The following is a 22,340-nucleotide window of genomic DNA, read 5'->3' as shown; positions in this document are numbered from 1 at the left end:
CTACCTACCTGTTCCCCTATACGAGCCCTTAAGAAAAAAAAGAAGACCAGTTTAAGTCAACATTTTATTTATTTAAACATTTTAATTCATATCATTTTACAAAAACACATTTCATGAAACCACAGAGGGCACCGTACGCCCTTAATATACAGATACAATAACAAACAGCAATAACACAATAAAGGGAAGGTCCGTCAACTTGGAGTCAGACAAACAGGAGCCAGAGAGCGAAGGGAGCAATGAGCAGCATATTTACACAAGTCACACTTTTTCTTTAAGAGCCGCAGAAACTTATCTTTTTACAGTAGAGATGATAAACTCAAAAACAAGTCTAATAGCATCTCCAGTGCTACTATTATGTACGTGTTACATACGAGCGTTCATATTCAACACCTTGAACATCACTTAGATTGTTAAGATTTAATAACAGAAGTCATGGAAGCAAAACAGTTTAATCCTCCAGGTTGTAGTTGGGGTTGACGACCAGAACACCTTCCTCCTCTGAGCTCTCAGACTCTGAGCCCTTCAGCCCGGCCTGCGACAGCTCGATCAGGATGTGATCCTGGGGAAACACAAGCACATCGTCAGTTATGTCCACACACGTTAAAAATGTCATGTTTTGTGTGCTGCTTGAGAAAGCGATTGTGTTGTTGAACTGACTGTTGAACTCACATAGTGCACCAGCCTGTGAATGACCTTCTCGATCAACCCCTTCCGATTGACCAGCTCCTCCTCAGAGTCGATCTCTGACTCGATCTCCTTCAGATACCAGTTCACCACCGCACTCTTCTTCAGCTCCTCCTCTTCCTCAGCTGCAGAGAACAGGGGAAATGTGAGATTTCTATTGAAACAGATGAAGGAGAAAGTAAGGAAAGGGAACACTCCTTACCCTCCTCTGCTTTGCGTAGATGCAGGACGAGCAGGTTGGAGATGCGTCTGTACTCGGGGAAAGACAGGCGGAGGGACGGTTTGGCCTGGCTGGCCGTCTCAGCGTGGCCGTTCACACCCTTGCCGTGGCCATTGATACCATCAGCATGGCCGTTAATACCATCCCCGTGACCGTTCACTCCGTTCGGGATGTTTCCTGCAGAGACAAATTTGTATTAGATGATTTGTTTTCACTAGATACAAAACCTAAAGTTGCTTTCAGACACACACTAAACTCTGGATAGTCTCCTGTAATTATCCAGAGGGGCCACATGGCGGACATTTGCCAGATACCATGCATGCGTGCGTGTTCGTCTCCAGGAAAGTGTGTTTACTGTGGGAACGTACCTTCCTCCTGCTGCTCCTCTTCCTCCATCTCCTCTTCCTGCTCCAGGTTGATGTCAGGCGTTTCCACTCGGATGATGGACTTGTTCAGGAGACGGAACGCTTCCTTCACATGTTTGGGCTGCACCTGGAGAAATAAGGATAGAAGGACAACGGTCACAATCATATATAACGCAACATGACGTAGAGTAGTTACATTAACCAATATTAACACAATAAATGGCCATGTTCCTGACTACATCAAGGACTTAACCCCTTATGTGCCTGGGCGTTCACTTTGATGAATGGAGATGTGCTGGTAAATCCCAGAATCCTGTTCGGTGACCAACAGTGACTAGGCCTTTGCTGTTAGAGCCCGAAAGGAAAACATCCTATCTTTATTTTATTTTTATTTCAAAACGCAGAGCTATTCTGAATGTTTGACATATACTTTTATTTTATTAGCCGACTTTCAGATTGCTGTCACTGCAGCAGTTTTATAGCTGCTATATGAAGTATAACTGAAGTGTTACTTTGTGCGCTCCATTTAGACTCAATGTGGTCAATGTGTTAAACGTTTACTGTCAAACGATCTGTGCCACAGTCCCTACCGGCTGAACAGGAGAACATTTGTGTACGCACCTCATCACAGCAGTGCATACGCGCCATGGACTCCGACAGGCGGATCATGCTCTCCAGCTGTCGCACCGTGATCCTCCAGGCAGACTTGGTCACGCCGCCTGAGCCGTCCCGCTGACGGAGACGCTTGTACTGCTCCACGATGAACTCTTCTGATTCGCTTGAGATCTGCGGACGTTCAGCATAGTTGTAATAATGATAATAATAACAAAGCATAATCAAACCTGCAACAACAATGTGAGCGCAGGTAGAAACCTAACAACACACACTCACCTTAGGTTTGAACTGCCTGGCAAAGAGAAGATATCTGCGGACCTCGTCCAGAGAGTAGAGTCTGTCCACTGACTCGGCCACACGGGAGTGCAGGTCCACGATGCGGCGGGCGATGGCATAGTCTGTCACCTAGGGACACAGATGGACATTCAGTATTGAGCCAGGTCCACATGACAAACAGGATGGAAGAAATCAAAGACATATCAGATATGAAATAAACATAATGACCAAACAGCTGAACAGAGGATGAATGCAGACTCTCGTACCTCGTTGCAGTCGTCCACCAGGATGAAGAAGAGGTCAAAGCGGCTCATGATGGGGGCAGACAGGTTGACGTTCTGTTTCAGACTCTTGCTGCGGTCGTAGCGACCACCGACGGGGTTGGCAGCAGCCAGGATGGACGTACGAGCGTTGAGCGTGGCCTGGAAGAGACAGAGACGAGGTCGGGGTTAAAAAAATAAAAATCAAATGAATTTAGTTTATTATTTATTCAACCTAGATCTCAAACATATAAAAGCCTTTAATTTCTAAGTGCGTGTTATTTCATTTCAATATAGTCGAGCTGTGTGGTGGCTTGTTTAAGTGTCAGGTGGATTTGACTCCTGTTACCTTGACTCCAGCCTTTGTGATGCTGATGGTCTGCTGCTCCATGGCTTCATGTATGGCCACCTGGTCCTTCAGGTCCATCTTGTCAAACTCATCAATGCAACACACACCCTGAGAACCAACAAAGCCATTAATACCAATAAATGAGACAAGTGCCAAAGTCCTCCCTCACCCTCTACAACTCCCATCACTCACGTTGTCAGCCAGCATCAGAGCTCCGGCCTCGATGACAAACTCATGGGACTCCTCGTCTCGGACCACTGCGGCTGTCAGACCCGCGGCAGTGCTGGCTTTGCCGCTGGTGTACACTGCTCGGGGACTGAATTCCTCCACATGCCTGAACACACACAAGATTTCATTTCACCATTACAACAGCTCAACACTTATTGATATTAGTATTTTTATTTGTTACACATATCAATGTTGATTTGCTAACTGTCAAAGGTAGTCATATTATTTTCTGTATATCAATTGTGAAATTTAAACAATATTTGGGTAGAGGCTTTAAAATAAGCTCACTGGGATTTCTGCCTCCCCCTGAACTGTGTATTATTATTAAACATGTTTCTATGTATTTTAATTTGATAAAGATTTTTTATCTGTGCCTAATAAAATAAATACATTCAGTTTGATATTTTCTTTTTGTTAGTGCAAATTGTGACAGAGGACTACACGTTAATTTGTACATACTTGAGGAACTGGCTCTTGGCCGTACTCGGGTCTCCGACGATGCAGACGTTGATGTCTCCTCTCAGCGAGGTTCCCTCCATGGTCGTCTTGGGAACGCCTCCGAACAGCATCAGCAGGATGCCGCGCTTCACCTCGTCATTGCCTGTCAATCACAATGTCAGCAGTTAGATGACATTTCACAGTTTTTATGCATCACAGCAGAAGGCTCAGTGCTCGAGCACGGACCGTGGATGGTGGGGAAGAGGCTGGTGCACAGGTTGTGGTACAGGTTTTTGTCCTGGCTCATCTCAAACACTTTCTCCCACTCCCTCTCAGTCATCTGGCTCTTGATGCTCTCTGCAGTCTGCTCCTCCTCCCGCAGCTCCTTTCCACCAAACTAAAATGAAGACAACACATTTCTAATTAATCTACTGGCATGTTTAGGGATAATTTGTTCCTTTATTATCTAGACAGGTGGAACAATGACGTACGACTCACTCCTGTGAAAGGGTTTGCGTTCTTTAGTGGAAATACACGACTGTGTGTCTCTTACCCGTGGGTTAGTTGCAGACACGTTGCAGGCCAGGAAGGCCAGTTTGTACGACAGCTCTCTGACTCCCAGAGCTTTCAGCCCCCTCAGACCCTCAGACTCTGAGTTCTGGGGTCCTCCAGCAACTCGGTTGCTGGACTCTGATCGCACACCTGGAGGAGGAAAACCCATAGAAGTCAGGTGTCAAATAAACAATCAACACAATTTAAGTGCTTTTGTCATCATTTGGAGTCCCAAAGAGTGTAGTCATAACCGTACCAGGAGTGCTGAGCTGAGACACGTCCGGCACGACGATGAGGGTCCCTGTCAAGTCACAGCGGTCTCCGGCCTGGGCGGTCTCCACAGCCTCGGCCCTCAGCACGATCTCAAGGGAGCGAGGGATGGAACCACGTGGCAGCTCCGCCTGCGTCTCCTGGATGCGCACCTGAAAACACCGTTAAACTCAGTCTCCAGCGTCCAGGCCTTTGTTGTGGTCTCTACACGGTCTTCTTATACACACACACGCCCTGATAGATACCTTCTGGAAGTCGATGAACTTGGACTTGTGTGTGTCCAGGTGGAAGCGGGCGCGGTTGTTGCAGACGGGGTTTCTGCAGATGGTTGGCGGAGAGTACTTGAACTGCTGAGGGACGTCTTTGATGACCGCCTGGCAGTCCATACATATGAAGGTGCCGCTCACCTGAAACCACAGAGACACCAAACAAGCTCATCATCAGTGTATTTTATGCATTACAGCGTTAATTCTAATTACCTCCGCCAAGGAGGATACGTTTTCACCCAAGACCATGTTTGTTGGTGCTGTTGTTTGCTGGATTTTTAAGCAAGAAAACAAAACAACAAAAACTACTTGACAAAACCGTGTGAAAGCATGTGGAATGGGTCCAGGAAGCAAAGACTAACTTCTGGGGTGGATTAGTGGGCGGAGCCAGGACCCCCCCCCCCAATACTTTCTTTAACATTTTGAGATGGACCTTTCTTTGGTTTTCAAAAAGTGTTCAAGGAATAATTCACCGATCTTGATGAGAATAAAAGCCAAAATATGTAGGCAACTGGTTTCAAGTAGTGGTAATCAGCTTGATTAAATTCCATGGGAGTCTAGAGAGTGTGGTGGAATGTCTCTTACCAGTTCAGGGTGTACTGGGTGTGTCCTCACCACCTGAGCACTGATCCTCACCAGGGTGCCGATACGCATGGACGTCAGCTCACGGATTCTAGATCACACATTTGACAGATGGCCTTTAGATTTACTAGAATAAGAGTGTGTACATGTTTTACTGCTATATAACTGTGTGTGAATTCAGAGTATACATGCCAGCTAAGAATATGCAGAAGAACTGAAACCCGGCAGCAGCTTGTTCAGTGTCTTACTTGTGTCTGGTGGGAAGATCCTCGATGGCAACGTAGAACTCTTTGTTGAGAGGAACATTCCCATGATCCCGAGCAAAGTTGCGCACTGCCCGACACAGGAAGGGATAAACTCTGGAGGCAGATGAAAGACCCAGGTTATTGCACAGGTGAAGTCAGTGTGGCTCTTATCCAGAAATACCTAGAGAACTTGTTCAATTTGATTTAAACAACGTCCTCAATTTGGAACAGCTCCTACAAAAAAAAAAACAGATGGAGCAAGATACAAGGGAGCTTATAGAGCAATATGCCAATACAAAATGTAGAAAGTGTAAAACTAGATCAGCTACTAAGAATGCAAGAGTTTAAAACCCGGTCTAAGGTCCATGATAGACTGCAGAGAGGATGGAAGTTAGCTTTACAAGCAGGTCAAACATGACATCCCAACGAGAAAAACTCACTAGTAGGAACATGTTCAGAAGAAAATATCCTCAGAACTCAGATCTTTGTTTCACACTCATGATCTTAAAACTGATTTTGACACTTTCTTTCAGACAGTTTCTGGATTTTACTGGGAGGCTGTGAAAGCAGCAGAAGGAAGGAAACAGAAGAGGCTCTCAGAGGAAGACTGATCAAAACTACGAGGAATGGCCGAGCTGACGTTAGGTGAGCAGGCGGGCTGTCTGCCCACGACGGCCTCAGTTCATATCAAATCTAAAACAGTGATCAACAAAAAAATACACCCCAGCTTTATGAATGGGACTAGATCACAGTTTGTCAGACACACAAAGCTGCGGGGGAGCACGTTGTCTCCACACTCGAGGGTCTGACCTGTAGTACTCCTCCTGGACGGTGGTGGCCAGCTCCTGGTTGAAACCCTCCAGGTCTGTGAAGCTGACCAGCAGCGTGTTCCTCTCGGGCCTGATCAGCTCCTCGGCCTCGCGCACGTACTTCACCTCCCCGTCCTCGCTCTGGAACCTGCACAGGAGAACCAGTGAGAACCAACACACAGAACAAACAAAGAACATGGGTCTGTGCGATCGGCTCGTGTGCCGCGTGCTGTGACTGTACAACAGTTCAGAGCTGAACTTACTCCTCCAAGAAAGCCTGGAATAACTTCTGACATTTCTCTGCCAACTCGTCTTTCACCATCTCCCTGGCATTCTCCGCGTTTGCTGTGGCAACGTCCATGTTGAAATCCCGTGATAGTGCGAGAACAGGTTCAGAAACGGACGAGAAAGCTCAGATGCGCTCAGCTTCTCTCCGGAAACTCAGACACACGATCACGTCCGTCCTCACAACAGAGCGGCCAGTTTCGCGCGAAAAGGAGACCACGTGACGTTTGGCGCGACGCTGCCGACCTATCGGTGTCGCCATGTAAATATTCTGGGGCTCGCAGCCAATCACAGGGTGGATATGTAGTAGGCGGTAAAGTCTTTCTCCTCTTTTCCCGCGACATACTTCCTGCTTCAAAGTTCAATAAAGTTTGGGGGAAAAAATCAGTGAGATCATCACATCTGTCTTCAAACGATGAACCAGCTGTCGCTCAAACATTAAGAGAAACTGACTCGTGTTACTGGTGTTGATATTTTTTATATCTGTAAGTTTCACGTTTAAATATTAATAAATACATGTAGGTAGTTTGTGTAGTTTTTCACTGTGGCCACTAGAGGGCAGTTATCACCCACGATGCAATGCATTCAGGTCAACTGTTAAACCATCGCCCAGTGGAGTTAATAATAATGACAACAACGAAAACAGCACAAATTACAGCACCTATATGAGAATAACAATGCTACAGATGAGAAAAGAGTAAAATGAACATGATTAAAACAGTCAATAAGATCAGAGCTAGATTAAAAGTGAATAAATGAATAAGTGAATTAGAATAAGCAAATAAAGATACAAAGTTGAAGGTGAATTCAGATCCCAAGTCCATAGAAAGCACACCTACAAAAATGAGCAGATGGCTAGACTGATCTCCTCTGGGAGATTGGTTTGAAGAGTGGGAACCCTGATGGAAACGGCCCAGTCACCTTTGGTCCTCAGTGGAATAGAGAGCAGGGTTTTCACCAAGGACCTCAGGTCATAACCGTGCACATGTTAAAAGCCCTGAAGTGTACTTAGGAGCGAGTCCAGAACAGGACGTAAAAGTCAGCAATATAATCTTAAAATCTATTCTAAAAGTCAATTGAAGCCAATGAAGAAATAACCTGAATAATATGCTCCGTTTTGGTAGATTTGGTGAGGAGTATGCTGCGTTTTGGATGAACTGTAATCTATGTTAATTCTGTTGTCTCAGGCAAAGGAAAAGAGAAGTGCAGTTATCCAAATGAAAGGAAATTAAAGCAGGAATGACAATCTCACGGTTTCTCCCGGGTAAAAACAGGCCGATGTTGGAGAGCTGCAAGAAACACAATCGTGTTGACATGGATATTTAAGGTGAGGTCATTATGACAGGTGATAACAAAGTTCTCAGATATGAACCCAATGTTGTGGGACAGAGAACACAAGTATCTAAATGTGTAGTTATATTGACTGTGTCAGGGCCAATAGTCATTAATTTGTCTTAATAATATTTAACTGTATTAAGGTTTGATTCGTCCAGCATTTTATGTCCGGGATACCATCATTGAGAATATGAGCTTGGTCAGATTCATCCAGATAATAACTCAGTTCAGAGACCAATACATTCATTTAGACACCAATGAGGTCCAGGGACAAACTTTATTCCACAACATTATTCAGAGTCATTGGGCGGAGTTGGTGAGTGGGAGGCCAGTGAGGGATCAGTGCAGTGACTAGCTGGGCTTTCATACATCCTCCTCCTGTAATACTATCATAGTGGATGTTAATTTAAACATCCATAGATAAACTCTTATATGGCTCCTACAGCACCACCCACTTCTCAGTAAACTACATTTCCTGTAAATATGATGAGGCTTTTTGTGTGGAGCTTAAAGCAATGTATATTTGTTTTCATGTGTGGAAGACAATGACTATATAGATGATCAGCACAGAAGTGGACTATTCCGTCACACTGATTCAAGACTTGAACACTCACCAATTCTATATTCTCAGTAGGAGTTTGTCCTGGATCCAGAGAAACCTGCATCCCAAATGTTTGTCAGTGTCATGTCTCATGACACACAGTCTGAGAGACAAGAATCACTTAACATGTGGTGTAGTGACTTTGAATGACCACTAGAGGCTGCTGTAATCAGGGGGGTAAATTAGCAATGCACCCAAGTTATATACTGATCATAATGGCTACAATCACCAGGACCATTAATAAATAACAGTAGAAATTGATTAACCATTATAGTGAAAACACTGATCAGTGGATAGAAAGTGGCACATTAATAGATTCAGGGTAAATAAATATAAACAGATCATTTTTTTTTAAATTGTTTAAATTAATATATTTGTGAACTCCTGTCAAAAAATCCATATCTGTGTCATACTGATAATAATTATAATTGTTAAAGTAACATAATGGTTGTCAATGTATTTGAAAATATCAGAGATCTAATTGTAAAATACAAATTCTTAGTTTTGTATGTACAAAATATATTTATCATGTGTTGTTAATGATAGTAGACTTTTTCTCCTAAAGGAGAGTCATGCAGAACACTGAATGGGCCTCCAAACAGAAACCAGTCCCAGGACCATCTGCAAGACCAAACACCCACCCTCTGTTATCCCATGCATTTCTATTTCTGTTCCCACACCATTCTCACGTCTCCACCTGCTGAGGTGTGGGACAAACACTCGGGGCAGGCTATTGGTTTCACCTGTCACACTGAATGAATCCACCAGGAACAGAGCAGGAAGTTATCCTGGGCCATTTGGACACAGACCAGTCTTTATTTCTCCTTTTGTCTTGACCTCTGGTTTTCCCACGATTGTTCAGCGGCAGGAAGCTCAGCTCGTCTGAGTGTGAGGAGGGAACCTGGCCATCTGTAGGTAAGCACACACGCATACATGCACACACACACGCACCATCCCTAAAACATACGCACCCCTTTGAGCTTCATTGCCATAAGGTTGGGGAAGAGGGATTCATTATTAATCTTCGCAGCATAAAGAGGTTTAAGCAGTATCTGAAAAATATACAGATATTTACTGTACAATTACCGCTGCTACTAGTACTCATGATACATATATGCATACACACATACAGCAGGTACAGATCAAACAGGGTCTGTAGTAACATGATGCAGCAGGCACCCAACTGGCTCGGTGCAGAGAAATTAAAGGTTTGATGGTGTCAGGTTTGTGGTAACAGGTGAAAACAAAACGATGGGAACAAACAGATGTAAGAGCAACAGGATATGAAAGAGAAGAGGGGAGAGATGGTTAATTAGTTTCCCGGTTTATTTGTATTCAGACGGTGACACACGTGTTCATTGTTTTTGTGGTTCGCACATTGGACCTGAAATTAGGCTGTGACTGAGGAGTTGGTGCAGGCATTCAGGTTCATGGTGGCTCGTGTCCATAATGACTCAACAGAGCAGGAGATACAGCGCTTCACACAGAAACACAGTTTGGGTCTGTAGTAAAACAGAGCTGCCAGAGCATCACCTGCAGGACAACAGCAAACTGGAACTTAACATTGAACATGGAACCTAAGTTTTTCCTCGCCGCTACTATTTGATCACAACCAAATGTTACACACTGTTTAATAAAGTTTGTGTAATTTCTCCCAAAATACTCCTGAAAGTTAACACTTAAATATACTTCATCAAATCTAAGTAAAATTATGGAGAAGGTGTAAGAGATGAATGGAAATATGTCACTGCTCTGAATGTTTCATTATTTTATCTTTTTTTTTTTATATTCCAGCTCCCTCACCACAACACAATTTAATAAGAAAAAAACTTCTGAATGCTCGATTCATCCAAAATCCTCATCTCACTGATAATATAACAGTTCCCATTCATGTTTCAGGCTGTATCTTAGGACAGCAGCACCTTGAGCTAAATGCTTGTACAGTTCCAAATCACAAGATGAACATGCTAACATGATATTTAGCAGGTGTAATGTTTGCCATGTACATTGCTGAAGGTTAGCGTTTTAGCTTGCAGACATTTCCTTATTAGCACTTTACACAAAGTACAACTGATGGCATTAGTTTTGCATGTTTGAACCTTTATTTTAGACGAATTGAAAATTTGATCCAAGGGCACAAAGGGAAAATGAAGGGCTCACTGATCTCCAATAAAAAAAGGCTTTGCTTGCCAGATATTCTCTAAAAAAATGTTAGCGAGGAGGTGTTTGTGAATCGTCGGGTCAAGAATTGATAGAAGACAACGAGCATGTTTCAGCAACATGAAGCCATCCAGTCACAGTTAGTCAGGATAGTTTGATGGAACCGCTCCAAAGAAAGTCTGGCCCAACACGATGTTGTGCAGCAGATAGAGACAGGCAGTTCTATGAGATCAACGAGAGAAGGGAGAACGCACCCTTGTCACATTTCTCACAGGGGCTGAGCCCCCCTGAAGGTCTGATCCTGAATCACCCCTGAATATTACAAATCAATAGGGGAACATGAATATATGCATTTGTACCTAAAATCATGTCAACCAGTCCCATTTTTAAATTAGAAATATAATCATGGTGCGAGATGAAAATTCGGGGAGTTGGAGGGTCAAGGACCTGGTCTGGGATCCTGAACATCTGGATCTCTACAAATAATTCTGTCAAATAGTTTTGATGGGTATTTCACTCTGCATCAAAGTTGTGGACTGACCTCCCAACAGAATTTTTTTAGATTTTCAGTTTTAGTCTTATGTTTTGTGAAGAACAACACAAATGCTGTAGGATTTGCTCGAACACATCTTATTGAGTCAGTTAAAATGAATGTTTTATGTGTTTTTTATTTTCCATAAAACACATTTTTTATAATGTACTGATTTACTGTATGATTACACATCTCCATTGTACCTGGTCACTGGTGACGCTGGATAAGTGTTGCGTGGCCTTCGATGTCTCCTGAAAGTGGCAGAAGTGATTTACTTTATTGCAGCTCTCTGTGTGAAGCCTCTCTGCTGTTTGATTGTTTTAGTTGCTTGTTTTTCCTAAAATGAGCTGCAGGAAGTCTTTCCTGTTTTGAATGCACTATGAATAGACAAGAATTGTGTACATGTGTGTGTGTGTGCATATGTGTGTGTGTGCGTGTGTGTGTGTGTATGAAGGATAGAGAAAGAACAGGTTCCGGGTAGGTTTTTATTTTACATTTTCTTTCAATATTTGTGCACATTCGGCCACATGAGTGACCCTGATGATACAGTTAGTCACAGTGCAACAGTCATACCCTTCATTGTGGTGGTGAGTCACTGTATTCTTCCTTAAAGTCTCTCTCACAACTCTCCTCCTCATCCTCCTCTCAGCCCCAGGAAACGAAACACAGTAAACTTCCAGCTTCTGTTTCTCTCACTTCCATGTGGAAGTAGGTATGTGGGAAGCACTTTGTGTGTGTGTGTGCGTGTGTGTGTGTGTGTGTGTTTGTTTGTGTGTGTATGCATCAAAGTACTGGAAAATGGACCCCCTGACCCCCTCATGGTCCCCTCTGTCCCACGTAAGAGAAGAAACTGTTTACATCGTTAACAGAAATCTTACCTGCATCGACACACAATCCCTCGCTCACACACACAAACACACACTCACGCACACACACTTATGTGTGTGTGTGTGTGTTAGTCACATACATCTGACTAACATACAGGTGTGTGTTAGTCACACACATCTGTGACATACCACGTCACATTTTCAGTCGGCACAGTTTCATTTCTCAGACAGATTTTTGTATGTTCATGCTCTGGATCAGTGATTGCAACACTTTTCCCATAAAACCTGTGTCTGTGAGTCGCAGCCTCTGCCCACAGATAAGTCAAACTATAACTAAAGGAATCAAAGGAAAAGATTATTTCAGGACTAGGCCGAGGCTAACAGCTGTCGCCTGCCTATGAAACCCTGTGTGAGATCAAGCTAATTTATTCTGGGCTTGTTGCTCTTCCGATTACACCTTTCCTGTCGATGGGCTTCATTGATAAAGCTTAATGCCATTAACTTGATTGAAGACTTGATTATTCTAGTAATTTGGCTTTTTTTGATATCTACTGTATCTAATAATATAACTTGACCACATGAGAGTGTGGTGGTGATTGAATGGTTCATGTGTAAGACAGAGGTTAGATAAGATCAATCTATATTGATCCCTGGCAGGGGGAATTCATTTGTTACAGCAGCAGATAGTCACAATGAGGTGGACATGAGAATAATAAAAGGCAATAGACAAAAAATAAATATCTAATACAAATACTCAGAATATTTACATATTATACATCTTTCAATACATACGGATATATATTTGTGGAGAAATGTACTTGAGCAAGTTAAGTTGTGGGAGGATGTATACTGTATAAGTGTATTAGTAAAAATAAAAAATAGACATATCTGTATATAGATATATACATATACACAGACTTTTATAGGCAGGTATGGTGGACGAAATGAATATGAGTATAAAATTATATATATATATCCAAAATAGTATACAATATATTTCTGTAAAATGGTATTTATTTAGGTATTAGAATAGCTGAATTTCACAATTAAAAGTACACAAGTTTCAAGAGGAAGCTATAAAGTAGGAAGTAAGAAATGTAGTTCATAATGAAAGCCACCTCACAAATATGTGTTGTTTTTCAATTTTATTACAAACATGTATAAAAAAGTACAAACTGAGCACATTTTTAAATCACTCTTTACAAGAGAAAACACCACAATGAGGGAGAGGACGAGTCATGAGCCAGCAGACTGTATGCTCCTTACTTTCTCAGATACTTTGTGTAAACTTTCTCATGCACACACACACACACACAGTATATACAGGACACACACACTCAACAGCACAAATCAACACTAGCTGGAATGTAAACTGGATGACTCAGACTCAGTGGTCGTAGATGCCCCGGGTCTTCTTCGTGGTAAAATCTTCAAACTGGATGCGCGGCTCAGTGTGAGGGCTCTGCGGGCTGAGCTCTTGAACCCGGCCCCCAGGAAGGCGTAGAGCAGTGGGTTCAGGCAGCAGTGTGCGAAGGCCATGGGCTCAGCCACGGCCAACCACACGCCGAGAACAGCCTCCAGCCTGCAGCTGCGTGGCAGGACCTCCAGGCGCAGCAGAGCGTCCACAGAGATGCCCGCTCCGTAGGGAAGCCAACACACAAAGAAGCAGAGCACCAATGCGATGGTGGTCCTCACCGCTCGTCGCTTCTGCCTCTGGCCCCCCAGCGGACCCCGGGTCAGCCTGGTGACGATGACGCAGTAGCACACCAGCAGGACCAGGCCAGGGATGATCAGGCCGACTAGGACCAGCTGGAGATGGAACACCGCAACCCAGAGAGGAGCGTTGTCTACTGGGTAGAAGCGCTGGCACAGAGTGGCCCCCTCTCCTCCCTCCTGAGTCCTGGCAAAAATCAAGTCCGGCACTGCCAGCAGGCCAGCAGGCAACCAGGCACCTGAGGGAGGAAGACATGAAAATACATGAGGGACTGTTGGATGAGAGGGCATGAGAAGACACAAGAGGAGGAGATGTAAGATACGGTGAATACAAAATTTGGACACTCACCTACAAACACCAGTCTGTGAGCCAGCAGCTGCCTCAGCCCACCAGTGTTGGTGTCTGTGGCGCGGACGACTGCCATGTAGCGGTCCAGGCTGATGAACGCCAGGATGAGCACGCTGCCATACAGGTTGACTGTGTAAATGACATGCACGCCGATGCAGGTGGCCTCCCCGAAGCGCCAGTCAGCCAGGGCTGAGTCCACGGCCCAGAACGGCAGCGCCAGAACAAACAGGAGGTCTGCTGCTGAGAGGTGGAGGCGATACCGGTCTGTGAGGCTGCATTTGGACCTGTGTATAAAACCCAAGAGAACAAATCCGTCAGTCCATGCCCCATCTTTTAAGGGCCACAAATATACCAAGAAATTCCCAGGGGTCAAAGGTCATCAACCCTCTACCCATCCTCTCACCTGCGTTGGCATCCCAGCACGATGACCACCAGGCCGTTTCCGGTGATGCCCAGGATGAAGATCAGAGCGTAGACCACGGGCAGGAAAACCCGCTGAAGATCAGTGGTCATCAGGTGTTCCACCTCGCAGGGCCCGTCCAGATCCCCACCGACCTCTCCAGAGCCAGAACCAGAACCTGAGCCTGTGTCATTTAAGTCGTAGTCGAAGAAGATGTGCTGGAGACAGAAAGATGGAAGATAATGATGAGGGAACAAAGGGAAGGGAAGGGATTGGTGGACAAATTGCATCCTAAACACATTTGTGTGTTTAGATAAAAGTTTGTTCGACTTACCTCGAAGTACGACATGATGGAGACAGTCCTTCTCCCTTCTCAGCCGAGTGGAGTTGAGCCAGACTTGTGTTCAGAGGCGTTTTATAGCTGTGTTCATGCTCCTCCCCTAAACACTCCAGCACATCTGTGTTCCTGCTGAAACGTTTTTCCTGTTTTCGAGGTGTCAGGTGCTGATAGTGGTTCTATCACAGGATACCCACTGTTGTGTGTGTGTGTGTGTGTGTGTGTGTTTGTGTGTGTGCTCTGCTTGAATTGTTTTGGCCCTGAGGCCTTTGCTTTGTGATAATCAGGACCTATTGGCAAAAGAAAAGCATGATGATGAGAATCAAGAAATGTGTAATGTGTGTGTGTGTCTCCAATCTCCATGCTCTGATGAATCAGGACAAGAAGCTGCTCTCCGCAGAGTGTGAACACACTTGTTGTAATTGCATCATTTTCTTATATGATTCCAGCAGGCGAGTTCTTTGGGCATGAACACTGTCTTTCACTGGCAACGGACCATTAGTGTGTTTGTGTGAGTGTTCAGAGCTTCACTTCTGTCTCGATTCAACACCAACGTCATCAACATCTCTCTGAACTCTGTACCCTAACCCTGTCACAATTATAGACTTATACGAAGTTTAACTAAGAATTACTTAAATAACCGATTGAAAAAGTTATATATATAATATGTTTATTGGTTTAGCATCTTCCAAAAAGCATGGTGTGTCAGAAAGAGGACAAATAATAAAAAGAATATTAAAAGTAAAATATACAAAATAAAATGATGCAATGTCATGTAGTATCTGTAATTTCAAGTGAGTAATCAAGCTATAGTAACATCTGTCTAATATAAGTTAGACACGTGAACCGTATTAAAGCTAATTCAGTGTCATGTTATGAAAAACATTGAGTATAAAATCCTCATTGCAGATAAACCAGGTAGGATAAAAACAACGTCCAGCACGCAAACAGTCAAAAGTGACAGTATAGTGTAGAACTGTTTGAGGAGAAGTCACTAATGACAAGGAATAATTCTGAAGTTTCCCCAGAGCATCAACACAGGACAGAACATTCCAAACAGCCAGTTAATTGAATAAACAATAGATTTAAAAAAAAAAAGTGATCACATTTAGCTTATGTATTGGTTATAACTCTATTTCCTGATTCTGTATTAAATGAATCAGGATCTGATTTTGAAACAACTTGTTTTTCTGTTTTTCAACACACTATCAAGACAGTCCATCTATCATGTTCAATCTCAAAAGTGTTTCCTGCTTCACATTTACGGTTTCCACTTCACATTTAATCAACAAATGCCCATTTGAAATGGAACATGATGAGCGGTTACACTTCAAGACATGGCGTATTTATTTCATCATTTCATTTCAATTTCAATCTGAACTGAAAAGTGTCAAATGTCAGGCTTTGCTAAGGTGTCCCATGTCCCTCAGAGTATAGGCAGTATAGATCTGAGGATGAATTATAAATAGATGCCATCATTGATTAGAATTAAACTCCATGTGTGTAATGTTGAATCAGTCAGCAGACACGTTTCCTAGTTTGGAAGTTCTAACTTTAAATCCCCATCCATCCTCTCACAATACACTAATCCCACAAGTAAACAGCCCCTTATCTCGTTTTCCTTTTCCCCACCCTTCCTCCTCATTCACTGGAATCGGCACCAAGATCTCAGAAATAACATTATTGTGTAAAGCTCCTCAAATCCCCAACACTAACTTGTGTTATAAAAACGAGCCATACCTGCTTTATCCTCTACAAAATCCTCCAGATACTGTAACTTTGCAAAGTCTCCTCTTTGAACGAGAGACTTCACCGGTCTTTCTCAAACAACATTCTGAAAGTGTATGACAGGAAAGTGTCAGGCTTACAAGAGTATTCTATTTCACTGCAGCATATTTTTTAAGGCAAGGCAGTTTCATTTATACAGCACATTTAATTCTGGGGTAGCTCTACGGTGCTGTACAGGGCCATTAAAAACAACACAAGGACTAAATTTAAACTGTAAGCACAGTTTTAAAAAAGCAATTTCAGGCAGAATAAACAAATAAAAAGAGCAGAATTAAAGAGGTGAGGAGATTCAAAGTGGTAAAAGAAATGAAAAGAATAAATGAAAATAGGTTCAAGGAGAAAATGGTGGAAGTAGATAGAAATGTGTAAAATAATAAAACAAAGGTAGAATTGTGAAATAGTTTGGTTAAAGGTACACATTGCTGCATATAGATTATAGATGTAGCCGAACCAAGTCCACACTGGCTCCCTGGGACAACACATGATGGCTAATGTTACTGATCACTGCCCTGGTCTTTCCTGCCGACAGGTGGAGATGTGTGTTAATGGGGAACAGGTCGGAGTCACTGCACTGCTGATGACTGCACTGACTTATAGCAACAGCAACCCTGTGCTTGTGTATGCTGTGGAAGTGTTCTGTTTATTTGTTCTTGGCATTGTGTGGAAGCACAAGCGCTAATGGGAGCCAGAACAATTCTATCTCTCTCTAAATACTCTTTGATAACAAGGTGATTTTGATTGTGAAGATAAATAGCGCCACCATGTGGACTTTTATAGGATGAGTCTGGTTTCAAGAACCTGCAGCTCATCAATGTATAAAATTAAGTCACATCTAGTGGTGATGTTGCATGTTGCAGCTGAATCCCCATAAACTCACCTTCCCCTTCCACACGTGACTGAGAAGCTGTAGTAGCCTAAATGTTCAGTTCACAAAGCGGGTAACACATTTGAATATCTAGATTTTGGCTTCTGTGAATGTTCCCGGAGCCATTTACACGTTAATGTTTTATTAGAAATTGTATCTTTTTTCCAAATTAAAACTGCTGTTTTCTTTGAGCATTGCATTGTGGGGGAAAAAAGGTACTTCATCCATCATCACTCTGAGAAAATAAGTGTTTATTAGTCTGCAAACAGTCACTTTTTCTGTGTGGAAAATAACAAACTAAAACCCTGCTCATAAATATTGTAATTGGCAGTTAACAGTTTACATGAATATATCAAAGTAGTTCAACTTCAAAATTATAAAATATAACTTAGGAATGTGATTGAGGCTTGATATTTTACAATTCAACAAAAAGTTTATTATAAATAGCTATACATAAAAAGAAAACATAAATACAACCACATATAAATAACCAGAATTAAGAAAATAAACATTATTGTTTATGTAAAATGTAAACATAAATGTGCAACTTTTCTGCATTGTTTATTCTGTTAAACAAACTTTTCATAACACAGATACCGATATCTGAGAAAGATCGGCTTTAGTTTCGGCAAACTGAGAAATCGGTCTTGGCTTCTGGCAGAGGTTTTTTACAAACTCAGATTGAGAGAACAAAGTCAGTGTGAACACCTCGGGCCCTGTACACAGCCCGGTATATCTTTCTTCACAGCTGCATTCAGAGTCACCTAACTCCCCTCTACACCTTTATTTTTGCTCATTCATACACGATTGTACTTCTATCTTAGTGAGGACATTCATCGATATAATCAATTCATTAGCCCCGTACCCTTACCTTATATTTAAACTAAATGCCTCACCTTAACCCTCAAACAGCACATTGAAAAAGTGAGCACCAGTCAAAATGTCCTGACTTTCCAAAAATGTCCTCACTCTGTAGGGTCCATGCTTAAAATGGTCCTCACAAAGATAGAAGTACAGAAACACACACAGTGACATCCCACACATGGAGGACACTGGCTTAACTAAAACAAATGGCAGTGTCAATTTGCACGTAGAGCGGGAAAGTGAGATCCGATCACAAGTGGTCACAGGAGACACATTCCGGTTTCAGGACATTCAGATGTGAACACACGCACTTAGCGCTGGCCACTTGTGATCGGACCTCTCAGGACGGATGTTAATACCAGGTGTGTACGGGGCCACTGAAAACCTACAGAGCAACACAACAACAAGCTACATCAACACTTGAACACTGTAGCTGTTTAAAACCTTTAACACAAGGTTCAAAACAAAGCGGAGTCACCTCGCTAACATTTTTCTTTGACGATCATGCTGCTGTTGCCGCGCAGCTGGGAAAGCAGCTTTCTGAATCCACTCTTGTTTGGTGTTTTCTTCTCAGGGGGAGGATCTTTCACTTTGAGGGTGTCCAGAGGGACTGTGCAGGGAATCACCTCAACAGTCGTCTGTTTGTCCGCTTGATTGTCGCCTTTTCGATCGTCACATCTCTCAAAAGCCGGACTGCTGCTGAGACTGCTGATTGGCTGAGGGCTGCTGCCACGAGTACAGCTTCTACGGAGGTGCTGGCGGGGACTGTTGCTGTGGAGACGTCGTTGCTTAGCAGCGCGAGAACCCTGAGAGTCACCCCTTGCCCTCTTCCTCCTAATCTTCTTCTTCCTCCCCTTCATGGCTGGCACTCTGACACAGCACCGAAGGTTCCTACAACAAACACACACCGACAGGAAAGTCATTTCTGATGTTAACAGACTGACCTGCTTTGATTCTGTAGAAAATGTGCGTTAAATGTGAACAGAACCCTCACCGCTGTAGGAAAGTGCGCGGTCGCCAGCAGGCTGATGACTCTCTCTCATCAATCTCACTCTGCTTCACACCTGACTTGAGTCTTTTCTTCACCAGCTTCACATGGGTCAAAAGCTTCCTGACAACACAGAGGGGCAGCATGTGAGTTACCCTGGTTGTTGATGTGCCACTGGAAACCAGCAATTGTAAGTTTCGACCTGGGATTGACATCCGTCCTGAGAGATCTTAGTTTGTCTTTTCACACCTGGCATTGAAATGTGTCCTGAATGGGTCTCCTGTGAACTCTTGTGATCGGCTCTCACTTCACCACTCTTTTACGTCATCTGTGACAATGGGTGTGTTTGTGTTGCCAAAAGTGAGCGAGAGAAGGAGAGTGACCGGGGGCTGAATAAACGATGTGTAGCTCTGGTATGAAAAAGGATTTTGCCAATTTAATGAAAGCATTGGTCATTATGTGATGATCAGTGTTGAAATTGTGGCCGTGAACCAAACAGACGTATGGACTCTGAGAAGGATTCAAAAAAATACCTCATAGTGAAACTGTAGCAGACGAAGTAATGAGTAGTTGGATATTAATTTGTGACCAGATCTCAGGAAGCATTTTGGAGCGTTCACACCTGCACTCCGCCACGGACCACTTGTGATCAGATCCCTCTGGACGGATGCTAGTACCAGGTCTGAGTGGGGACACACACTCAGGATGTCTTACCCTCGTGCATTAGGCAGCCTTTTGGGTCTCCACTGTTTGATCAGGACCCAGTGGTCACATGTCAGAGAGTTGGGATCTGAAGGAAGAAACACAAAGATAAACATCCATCTGTGCACTGAATACACACCAGTACAATATATGCCCTAATATTTTGTTATATTTAATACTCATTTTCTCATGCAGCTTTGAGGGGCAGTTCACACAAAATGAAAAAGGGGTATGTATAACTAAGGCTGATTTATATTGAGACTTTGACCCCCGCAAATGAGAGCCATTGTTTTCTCCAGGCAAATAATATGACCTGCCAAATAAGCCATAATAGAACTATGTTATCATCCATCCATCATCATAGAGAGACATCCACCAATCCCTTTCACATTCACATGGTCAATTTAGTCTCCAATTTACCTAACACCAATCCACAAGTCTTTTTGACTGTGGGTGGAAGCTGGAGTACCGGTAGAAAACCCACGCCAACACGGGGAGAACATGCAAACACCACACCGAAAGACCCCAGCTGAACCAGGAACCTACTTGTTGTGAGGTGACTGCGACAAACCACTGCACCACCCCACTATGTGGCCAATTTACCCTCACCGACATTTCCATCTTGTTTCATATACAATAAATGAATCCACTCACCCTTGTCTAAGTCTTTGTCTTTGATTGGTGTTTTTATCTTCTCTGCTCTCTGGTAGAGCTTCTGACACGCTGAGCACAAGCTCTGTAAAGAACTCCATCTCTTGACGTTGGTGGGACAAAAGGTGGAGGGGCCAGAGGCGACGCTGCTGCTGACAGAGACGCAGTCTTCATCGAACTCGTCCACTGCTGTATCAGCGACCTCCACAGACTTTCCCTCGACCTCCTCAGCCAGAGGTTCGGCATCATGTGTGTCAGTGATGATGTCAATGAGGTCCCGGCTGCTCAACTTATTTGCATTAACTGCGCCTTTGCCATCTTCTGTCTTCTTCTGCCTCTTCTTTCCCTTCAACTTGCGCTGGATGTCATCCTCCTTAGGGCTGGGACTTCTCTGAAGGCTCTTCTTGGAGGCCTTGGATGAGCTTCTGGTATACATGGACTCTTCCCACTTCAGACAATACTCAAACGACCTGTGACAGAGAGAAAAAGTGACTCTGTATTAACACACCTGTAAAGTGCTGTGCATTGCTATGTGATCATAAACATCATACATTATATACAATCGTAATTCACTGGAGTAATAGGCTGATTTTCTTTATTTAGTTTCATGTGGGTCGTACCTGTAATATTCTACTCTTATAGACAATGAATGAACGAGCGACTCCGAGTCATCTGCCTCAGATTCACTGTCAGACGCAGGCCTGCTCATCTGAAGACAACAAACCACTTTCATAAGAGATTACAAATACAATACCTTATTAAGTATATGATCTTGTTTCTGTTAGATGTCACTTGTGAAGTGCTTAAAATGTTGTCAACCCCTCTCAACATGTGGGTGATGCTGAAGCAGAGAGATCAGTGGGCACACAGCGGACCACGTGGCAGCTACATTGTACTTTAGCTCTGAGCTCCAGCCACCATTTACTAAAGCACAACATCCACTGATCTCATGATAGTCTGTTTCTCATGATGACTCCTCTCCACAATCCATTAGGGTCCACCCCGACTTAAGGGTGGAGGATATGACCTTATGTTTGTTTTTTGACATACTTTACTTTTGAGTTTTCTAAAAACCCACTGTCAATACATGAAAGGATTTCAAGCTACATAACACAGTGAAGTGATTCTGAATCATGGACCTGGGACTGACGATGATCCAGGTTTCACAAACACTGGACTCAAAACGTCCCACAGTTACTACACTAACTACTACTACTCCTACTATTACTACAACTGCTGATACTGGTGTTGAGTAGCTCACGTTAGCATCCCGGCTAAACTAGCATGACTAAGATCTATAAACAATAATCCGACTGGTTGCTGATCTTCACTGAAACTCGGTCCACTGGGATTTTAAAATGGACTTCGTGTCGTTCACAGTTTACGTAACTTTGACCGGTTTAAACCAATCTGAAAGTATAGATCAGTTCAAAGTATGCTGAGTGTTTGTGTACATACTGTTTCCTGTAGAAAGCTCGCGGGGCTCAGCCTCAGTTTTATTCTTCCACAACAACTTTCCTGAAAGTGCGCGCGCTGAGGATCAGTATTTTTCTTCTACTGCTCTGCCGCGGGGAGTGAGCGGCACGCTACCGCCCCCAGCTGGACAGGCGTCCCAATAGCAAGAACCGAACATTCAAAAAATGATTCATTATATAACTTTACTTCTCTGCTGTTTGATCCAAAACTTTTTTCTTCACAACTTTATCAAAACAAGTCTATACATCAAGACAATTACGATTTGAAATTTTAATACAAGTTGGACATTTGCCAATTAAAAGAGA

General features: G+C 43.3%; 3 protein-coding genes across 3 annotated transcripts; all 3 read right to left on the bottom strand.

The window, feature by feature from the left end:
- Positions 1-50: 50 nt before the first annotated feature.
- On the bottom strand, positions 51-6,664 carry mcm6 (minichromosome maintenance complex component 6). The gene is made up of 18 exons (XM_062404415.1): positions 6,426-6,664; positions 6,164-6,310; positions 5,357-5,467; positions 5,112-5,199; positions 4,506-4,667; positions 4,247-4,412; positions 3,992-4,140; positions 3,685-3,835; positions 3,460-3,601; positions 2,965-3,106; positions 2,773-2,880; positions 2,430-2,585; positions 2,164-2,292; positions 1,894-2,058; positions 1,276-1,399; positions 890-1,084; positions 673-812; positions 51-562 (listed from the first exon to the last, which is right to left on the bottom strand). Exons 1-18 carry the CDS (start codon positions 6,521-6,523, stop codon positions 452-454), a joined length of 2,484 nt encoding a protein of 827 aa, XP_062260399.1. The 5' UTR covers positions 6,524-6,664; the 3' UTR covers positions 51-451.
- Positions 6,665-13,070: 6,406 nt separating this feature from the next.
- LOC133968341 (C-X-C chemokine receptor type 4-like) lies at positions 13,071-14,713 on the bottom strand. Its single transcript, XM_062404326.1, has 4 exons — positions 14,699-14,713; positions 14,368-14,582; positions 13,965-14,248; positions 13,071-13,854 (listed from the first exon to the last, which is right to left on the bottom strand). The coding sequence occupies exons 1-4, from the start codon at positions 14,711-14,713 to the stop codon at positions 13,259-13,261; spliced, it is 1,110 nt and encodes a 369-aa protein (XP_062260310.1). The 3' UTR covers positions 13,071-13,258.
- Positions 14,714-17,584: 2,871 nt separating this feature from the next.
- Positions 17,585-22,107, bottom strand: si:ch211-227n13.3 (uncharacterized). The gene is made up of 6 exons (XM_062404427.1): positions 22,018-22,107; positions 21,180-21,268; positions 20,563-21,029; positions 19,921-19,996; positions 19,213-19,329; positions 17,585-19,109 (listed from the first exon to the last, which is right to left on the bottom strand). Exons 2-6 carry the CDS (start codon positions 21,266-21,268, stop codon positions 18,701-18,703), a joined length of 1,158 nt encoding a protein of 385 aa, XP_062260411.1. The 5' UTR covers positions 22,018-22,107; the 3' UTR covers positions 17,585-18,700.
- Positions 22,108-22,340: the final 233 nt, after the last annotated feature.

Source organism: Platichthys flesus, chromosome 14 (assembly GCF_949316205.1).
Source record: "Platichthys flesus chromosome 14, fPlaFle2.1, whole genome shotgun sequence".
Lineage (NCBI taxonomy): Eukaryota > Metazoa > Chordata > Actinopteri > Pleuronectiformes > Pleuronectidae > Platichthys > Platichthys flesus.
The sequence above is the reverse complement of the archived record's forward strand: the minus strand, read 5'-3'. Positions and strand labels throughout refer to the sequence as shown.

What these genes read in the sequence shown, in the direction of transcription:
- si:ch211-227n13.3 (XM_062404427.1), bottom strand. Translation starts at nt 21,268, where the DNA reads ATGAGCAGGCCTGCGTCTGACAGTGAATCTGAGGCAGATGACTCGGAG. An exon ending in ATAAGAGTAGAATATTACAG is followed by an intron (nt 21,030 to 21,179) that starts GTACGACCCACA and finishes TCTCTGTCACAG; the next exon opens with GTCGTTTGAGTATTGTCTGA. An exon ending in AGACAAAGACTTAGACAAGG is followed by an intron (nt 19,997 to 20,562) that starts GTGAGTGGATTC and finishes TTCTTCCTTCAG; the next exon opens with ATCCCAACTCTCTGACATGT.
- mcm6 (XM_062404415.1), bottom strand. Translation starts at nt 6,523, where the DNA reads ATGGACGTTGCCACAGCAAACGCGGAGAATGCCAGGGAGATGGTGAAA. An exon ending in AGTTCATCGACTTCCAGAAG is followed by an intron (nt 4,413 to 4,505) that starts GTATCTATCAGG and finishes CGGTGTTTTCAG; the next exon opens with GTGCGCATCCAGGAGACGCA. An exon ending in CTCTGATGCTGGCTGACAAC is followed by an intron (nt 2,881 to 2,964) that starts GTGAGTGATGGG and finishes GTTGGTTCTCAG; the next exon opens with GGTGTGTGTTGCATTGATGA.
- LOC133968341 (XM_062404326.1), bottom strand. An exon ending in GTGCTGGGATGCCAACGCAG is followed by an intron (nt 14,249 to 14,367) that starts GTGAGAGGATGG and finishes TTTTATACACAG; the next exon opens with GTCCAAATGCAGCCTCACAG. An exon ending in TCACAGACTGGTGTTTGTAG is followed by an intron (nt 13,855 to 13,964) that starts GTGAGTGTCCAA and finishes TTCCTCCCTCAG; the next exon opens with GTGCCTGGTTGCCTGCTGGC.